General features: G+C 38.1%; 1 protein-coding gene across 1 annotated transcript; it reads right to left on the bottom strand.

The window, feature by feature from the left end:
* Nucleotides 1–1,709: 1,709 nt before the first annotated feature.
* LOC108796661 (G-protein coupled receptor 55-like) lies at nt 1,710–2,636 on the bottom strand. The gene has a single exon (XM_018568159.1). The coding sequence runs from the start codon at nt 2,634–2,636 to the stop codon at nt 1,710–1,712; it is 927 nt and encodes a 308-aa protein (XP_018423661.1).
* Between the last annotated feature and the right edge of the window lie 5,685 nt (nt 2,637–8,321).

Genomic DNA, 8,321 nt, shown 5'->3' with positions numbered 1-8,321 from the left:
GCAGGGAGAAGCCGTGAGCTAGGCGATCAGCAGTTCGTGATTGCTCAGTTATTGAGCTATAGAGCTGAATTGTGACAGCTGCAATGTCACACACCGGCTCAAACTATTGGTAAGAGTACATTTTACTTTCCCGATACTTCTCCTTTAACGGGAAGGTATAGTGGTATTGTACCAATTGTATTTATTTATTATGGTTACTTAAGAAAAAAAAGTATTTTTTTTAGTCACGTAACTATGGGAAATTTTGCCCACAAATATTCAGAATGACTCATCCCAGTGACTCATTTATTATTGGATGGCAAGTGTGAGGTTTCAGTCAGACAAAGCCAGCCTCGTGGGAAAAAAAATCTACGAATTATCTTTTTAGCTTCTTCACCCATAGTGGTCTTGCAATCATTTGTAATGTATTAATGCTTATTTATATAAAAACAAACCAGTCTGTCTATCTATCTATCTATCTATCTATCTATCTATCTATCTATCTATCTATCTATCTATCTATCTATCACACGTATGCAGCTTTCTAATTAAGGCAATTTGTATATGGGAGAGTTCACCACTGGATTGACTAGTACTGTGACACAAAGATAGGATTTTGTTGGAGACAAGCTTTGTTTTTAACTACAGACCAAAAACATTGAATTACATTATTTTGTACTTACTAAATAGAGAAGAAAAATGCAAACAAATGAGACAATTAAATCAGACAATGACAAAGATTGCATGCATGGTGGTTGTGGATGACCATGTACTATCTTACTTTATATACTAGTTCAGGGAAGTTAATCAACAATCTATTTTCTCTAACTAAATAAATATTATCAAACATAATTTCCCATCTTCTCATCTTATTTGTTCTTAAATAGTGTTACAGGAGAGAGGAAATGTCCAGTTCAAACTAGTAGATTCATATTATCATTTTATATAAAAGAAAAAGCTCTCCATTCTAAATTTGCACCACAATACACTTGATAGTTTTAAGAACCAGAGTTCAGAATATTTATAGATGGACCCTAACTTTTGAACTATACATGTAAATTTATACAAGACATTGTGGCAGATCCCGGTCAGGGTCACTATTTTTTATCATGTTAATCATTATTGCTGGGGCAGTAAGTGAGAAGCCAAAATATATGAGTTGTCACCACACCAGAAGTAACGGGAATATTCTCCAATAAGGACATACAGTATGTTGCGTTGATAATCTTCAAGGTGGGAGTTTCCCTCACATTAGGGATATTTCCACTGGCACCTTTCTGGGAGAGGAAGTGAGAAGAAATTAAAATCTTTTTGATGGGACCTAAGAATATAACTCTTAACCAATCAATCAAGAATTTAAATTTAAGATTCAAAAGCTTTACTTTAAGTATTAAAACTGAAATCAAGTAAGAGTTGGTAATCTGCAGATCATGGAATGCAGTCCTATATTTATCATGAGGCACTTGTAGGCTATTGCCTAAGGCTATGACAGCAGGGTTAAGATGGTCATAGACATTAGGGAATAGTCAGTTATACATTCATGATCGAACCATTTCACAATGTCTTCTGGGCCAGTTCTCTAACTATGGCCTTGGAGAAATTGCATTGCTCTTCTATGTGCAATGATGTCATTGCATTTTATACAATGTTATCACAACTATAAATAAGTGTGTGGGGGGACCCTATCCTTCAACAAATAATTTGTACCGTAGTTACATCTTTATCTAGACTTAAGTGTTAATATTTTCCACCTGTGTTACATTTGGCTTGTACTTAAATTTGGCCCGGAATTCTTTCACTGCAAAGTAATAGCACAGGGCATCGAGGCAGCAGTTAATGTTAGATAGACAGAGAGCCACATTCAGAAATATGCTGATGTGTTTTCTCACTCTGCAGTCTGAAATGATCTGTCTTCTGGCCAGAAACTGCAAGAAAATGCCAATATGAGTAAAACTGAAGCAAACCAAAAACACCACCAGATTACAGATGATTATGCGTACAACAACAGCCTTCGATTCTTCAGACTCTACTGAGGAAGATACGGTGATCAGTAGTGTCCTGACGCTCTGAATTGAACAATACAACATAATGGTCATAGGAATAAAAAATCCAAATATTTCCAGAGGTATGATTATGTGCGGACTCCAAATGCTGTCAGACATGTTATGAAAACAATTAACATTTTCCTCTTTTTTTTCTCTGCTGAAAAATGTGCTTAAGGAAAAGCTCCAAACAAAGACCCATATAATGACACATATTATTATGGTCTTTTTAGGTGAGCGTATAACCCTGGCCCAGAAAGGATGCATAATGGCTATGTATCTGTCCAGGCTGATGAACATAATTGTGTAGATGCTGCCATACATATTGGTAAAGTAGAGGGATTGTAGGAATCCACACAGATGACTGCTCACCTTGATATCATCTTGGGAGAAGTGCAGTTTTGTGGGCAAAGACAGAACAAGGAAAAAATCCAGGATTGCCAGATTTATCAAGTATATTGAAGATTCTGTGTATTTTTTCATGGAAAAACAGAAGATCCACAAAGCGAATGAGTTCAGCAAGAAGCCCAGGATGAATATGGGAATGTAGGTCACCAACTGAACAGGGCTCAGTATTGAAGAAATGTTCACATAGGAGCAGTTGTCCTTAATCATGTTCAGTATTCTGTTAACACAAGACAATTTTACATTTTGTTTTTACTTAACTCACCACTCAACTGCAGATACCTATTTGCCAGGTTTTTACCTGGGCAGGTATACATCCAAAATTAAAATTAAATATATTAACCTGATTCCAGCGGCAAATCTAAATTTTGTTTGCAAGTAGTTGCAATGCTACTCTAGATTGCCCCTCAGATTTCAGGCTCTGATAAGTCATCTTTTACCCTTTTTGCCCCAAAAGTTACATAATGCTTCTCTTGCAAACTCAATATATATTGCAATCTCTTGCAATGTATAGTCCATCCATTGCTAACAGTCAGTTGGTTAACAAGTTAGAGGTCAAGAGGAGAAGATATCATACACATTCTGCATTCACCTGAGACAGCTGTTTATATTTGTGAAGACACCATTGGATTGAGTCACCACCTCTCTGCTAGACATATGGGCTCTGCCGCCTGCCTTAGCCATCACAAAGTCTGCGGAGTTCTAAGATGTCCATCAAAGTGACAGCACTTAACCAGGACCACTTGATGCAGGATGAGGAAGCTACATTTATGGGTTTGAAGAAGTGATCAGCCACTTCAAATCTCAAACTACAATCTCAATACAAATTAGTAAACCAAATCTGAGATTATAGTTCATCGCACTAGTGAGCTTGGAGCGGTGACTACTTTACAACACACACAGAAATCCATGGGGAGCAAAAGTAGTCACCCTCCAGAAGGAAGGACAGTGTCAACAAAATTCAGCGTTGATTCAAGGTTTTACAGCCAAGTGATACCCAAGTAAGATACATTTTTGTTAATAGTTAAGGTACTTGAATGTATTTTTAAGATTTAACTCCTGAGTTTAGTGTCACTTTAAAGTTTGTCTATAACAAAACCTTTTTTTTAAATTTGAGAAACACCTGTAAGTTTTTCTTTGTTATGGAGATTAGTGTCACTTTAAATGAACCTCTGTGACCATCAAGAGACAATAAAAACCAATAATATGCCTTCCCCAGTGAAAACAGTCAGTTTCACTCTTCCCTAGTGATGAGTTATGTGTGGTAACAGTTGACTTGATTTATTGCAATGCAAAGAAATCAAGGAATTATTATGTCCCTTGCCCAATCTGAAATGTATTCAAATCATGTTTTTAATTTGATAGAGTCAGCAATCCCTAGTGCTATGTCCACCACCTGGCTAAATTTATAGGCAGCTGATATGGGTCTATTTTTCAACGAATTAAATGTAAATGTCATTTGTTTCTGTGAGCTATTGAACTATGTAATATTTAATCAAGGAAACACGCTCAGAAATCTTTTATAAAATTCGGTGACATACACTACACACAGTGCAATGAAGATAAAACCAATAATGAAACTGAGGGTACCACCCATGCCAATTTCCCCTCTGCATTCATTGTCAAGGCTTTCCAATTTCAGTACTGATAAAAGTATCATTAGTAGAGCAAGGTATCCACAAAATACATACTGACTATTCTGTATGTTTGTAGGCAACACAGATGTGTAAACAGCCTACAAAATTAGTCTGAAAATGAATCTCACATTTTCTTCATTGCTGTAATTTTAGGCCATTTATGAAGTCCATAAAAAAGCGCTAAATATATTCTTGATAGCTACTTTTCTATATATTTTTCAAAGAACAATACTTACATTAATTGCCTTTAGAAGTCTTCAGTCAAATGTATGTTTTTCATACATATACAGGCTCTATGGGAAAGCAGTGTAAAGCAAATGAAATGTCAGAGTATTGATGTACCAGTAAATGCTGTATTCATGAGCTCAGTACCATCTTTTAGCATTCGTAACCACTTCCCCTGTATGTAAGGAACTGCGGTACATGCCAGCAAACTATTGCATGTGTTCAATATTCAATATGTAGGACTTGAGTGTAATGTCAGCCTTTATCTCTGAATTTACCAAATCTGTCAGTGGGAGTACGTTGTAGATAAACTGATCTTATCAAGGATTTTTAGGTTTAGATTTTTATGTAGGAAAAGCAATACATTTTGACGTGCAAACTTGTTCCTGAGAACTGTGATTGTTGTGAAAAAGCAGAAAAACACAAAAAGACAAAAATGTACACACTATATATGCAGCTATAAGCTAGCTTCTGGAAAGACCCAAGAAAAAGTCCAATTGAGATTTTGCTTTATGAATGTTGTTCATAAGTACGTTATTATATGTGTAAAGGTTTATTCTCAAAAGAAAGAAGCGGTGTGCAAATGAAGATACCTACTAATCGAAAGTCCTCACTTACTTAGCCTAATTAAAGCTGAACTCCATGTATAAATATTTATGTATACTTGTACTGGTCCAGCTTGGCCCAATGTAAGTATACAGTAGAAATAAAAAGTCTACACACCTCTGTAAAATATCCAGGTGTTTGAGATATTAAAAAAATCAGACAAAGATAAATCACTTCAGAATTTTTCCACCTTTAATGTGACCTATAATCTGTGCAATTCAATGAAAAGCAAACTGAAATCTTTAAAGGGAAAAAATAAAAATACCAAGCTTACAATAAAGTGGTTGCATAAATATGCACTCCCTTAAACTGATACTTTATGGAAGCACCTTTTGATTTATGACAGCATTCTGTCTTTTGGGTAGGAATCTATTAGCAGGGCACATCTTGCCCTGGGAATCTTTGCCTACTCTTCTTTGCAAAAGATTTCCAAATCTGTCAGATTTCAAGGGCATCTCCTGTGCACAGCCCTGTTCAGGTCACCCCACAGATTTTCAAATGGATTCAGGTCTGGGCCCTGGCTGGGCCATGCCAAAACATTGATCTTCCGGCGAAGCCGTTCTTTTGTTTGGAGATATGCTTTGGGTCGTTGTTGTGCTGAAAGGTGAAATTCCTCTTCATCTTCAGCTTTTTAGCAGAGACCTGAAAGTTTTGTGCCAAAATTGACTGATGTTTAGAACTGATTAAAAGGCCCTCCATCTTGACTAAAGCCCCAGTTCCAGCTGAAGAAAAACAGCCCTAAAGCTTATTGCTGCTACCACCATGCTTCACTGAAGGTATGGTATTCTTTTGTGTATTGGAGATGAGGGTGCCAAGGGACATACCATCGCTGCAGAGGAGGAAGATCTTCAAATGATCAAGCTAACATAACCGGAATTTGAGTCTCCTAGAAAAGACCATTGGACATGGTACAGTTGCAATACATGCACTATTATTGAATATAATTTCCAAAATGATGGGTAGAATTTTTCTTGCAGTCATTGGAATTGAGATTTGCAGAATAGTGGTTGCTGGCAGAGAAAGGGTTAAAGCATAACTCAAGTCAAAGTTTTTTTTCTAAGGTTTGAATAAAGTGGGACATTTTAGAACTTCTCAACTTTTTATTGATGTACAGTCATGGCCAAAAATATTAGCACCCCTGCATTTCTGTCAGATAATGCACCACTTTGCGCAGAAAATTGTTGCAATTACAAATGTTTAGGCATTCTCATGTTTCTTTATTTTGTTTGTATTGGTATGGCACAAAAAAGTGGAGAAAAAAAAGCCAAACCTGACACATTCCATGCAAAACTCCAAAAATGGATAGGATAAAATTATTGGCACCTTCTCCAAATTTCAAGAAATAACTGCATTCCAAGTTTTTGTGGAAAAGCATGGACAATCTCAAGGTTACAAGTCCATCTCCAGAGATCTTAATGTTCCTGTGTCCTCTGTGCGCAACATTGTCAAGACGTTTACAGCCCATGGCACTGTAGCTAATCTCCCTGGGCATGAACGAAAGAGAACAATTGATCAAAGATTGCAAACAAAGGATTATTCAAATGGTGGGTAAAGACCCTCAATCAACTTCCAGACACATTCGAGCTGACTTTCAGGTAGAGGGTACAACTGTGTCAGCTCACACTATACGTCGCCATCTGAATGAAAAGGGACACTATGGTAGGAGACCCAGGAGGACCCCACTGCTGACACAGAAACATAAAAAAGCCAGATTGGAGTTTGCCAAAACTTACCTGAGGAAGCCAAAATCCTTTTGGGAGAATGACAGCTTTTTGGTAAAGTCCATCACTCTACTGTTTTCAGAAAAAGAAATCAGGCCTTTAAAGAAAAAATACAGCCCCTACAGTCAAACATGGTGGCGGTTCACTGATGTTTTGGGGTTGCTTTGCTGCTTCAGGCACTGGATGTCTTGACTGTGTGCATGGCATTATGAAATCTGAAGACTACAAAAGAATTCTAGGGTGCAAAGTAGGGCCCAGTGTCAGAAAGTTGGGTCTCCGTCAGAGGTCATGGGTCTTACAGCAGGACAATGACCCAAAGCACACGTCAAAAAGCACACAGAAATGGTTTCAGACAAAGCGCTGGGGAGTACTGGACCTACCAGCAATGAGTACAGATCTAAATGCCATAGAGCATCTGTGGAGAGATCTCAAAATAGCAGTTGGGAAAAGGAACCCTTCCAATCTGAGAGACCTGGAGCAGTTGGCGAAAGAAGAGTGGTCCAAAATTCCTGTAGAGAGGTGTGAGAAACTCATTGATGGTTACAGGAAGCGACTGATTTCAGTTATTTTTTCCAAGGGCTGTGCTACCAAATATTAATTGAGGTTGACAATAATTTTGTCCAGTCCATTTTTGGAGTTTTGCATGGAATGTATCAGATTTGGCTTTTTTTTCCTCCACTTTTTTGTGTCATACCAATACAAACAAAAGAAAGAAACATGAGAATGCCGAAACATTTGTAATTGCAACTATTTTCTGCCCGAAGTGGTGCATTATCTGACAAAAATTCAGGGGTGCCAATATTTTTGGCCATGACTGTACGTGTCTCTGGAATATTGCTCCTCACGTCCTGTCTATTTGATGGATATCAAACCAAACAAGCAATTAAAAGTTGGGTTTGTGTGGGCAGGAATTGCTATTTTTGCAACTAGTTTGCAAAAATAAAAATGATAAATGCCATAGTGCACATCTGTGTGAGTGTTTGAATTAAGTAGACCAAATCTCATCTGATTATTATATTATTATACAGGAATTATGTAGGGCCAACAGTTTGCGCAAAGCTTTACAATATAAGTGTCTCTGGTCCAAACAAACAAATTTTAGCACAGAAAAAGACTTATTGCTTGTGCAAGATATTCAGCGAGCTAACTTCCTGTGCTTACCTGACAACACTAACTCTGCTGCACTAAAATCCCAAGCAGTGTTATGAGCCCTGCTTTTGTTCTCTCCTGATAGACTACAGAATACCCCCTCTCCTTATCTCCACAACATCTTTAGTGACCTTTAGTCCAATGAGAGCAGGCTGATTATACTGCATGGAATGAATGTGCAGCAGAGGCTCACCACAGGAAGTCAGGAGGCCACTGAGTTTCTGGCAGGGTCAGTAGGTATTTTTCTCAACTTATATATCTTCTCCTCCCACTGATACTGCCCCATTTTTATCTCCCTCTAACACCGGGGAATTATTTTCCTCCAACCCCCCCGCAACACAGTGAATTTTTTTATTTAAAGGAGAACTATGGGGTCAGGGCTTTTCCCCATAGTTCTCCTTAGGGTAACGGGAGGACACAAACTAGCGTCCTCCCGTTACCCTAAGCTCAGTATACCGCGAGCTGTAGCTGAGACGCCGGAGCGGATCCCGACATCGATGTCGGGATCCGGCCAGCTGCGTGAGTGACAGCTGGCTCTGCCTATCTAGAGGCAGAGC

The sequence above is a fragment of the Nanorana parkeri genome, unplaced genomic scaffold (assembly GCF_000935625.1).
Source record: "Nanorana parkeri isolate BGI_ZX_2015 unplaced genomic scaffold, ASM93562v1 scaffold1147, whole genome shotgun sequence".
Taxonomy (NCBI): domain Eukaryota; kingdom Metazoa; phylum Chordata; class Amphibia; order Anura; family Dicroglossidae; genus Nanorana; species Nanorana parkeri.
This window is presented reverse-complemented; position numbering and strand designations above follow the sequence as displayed.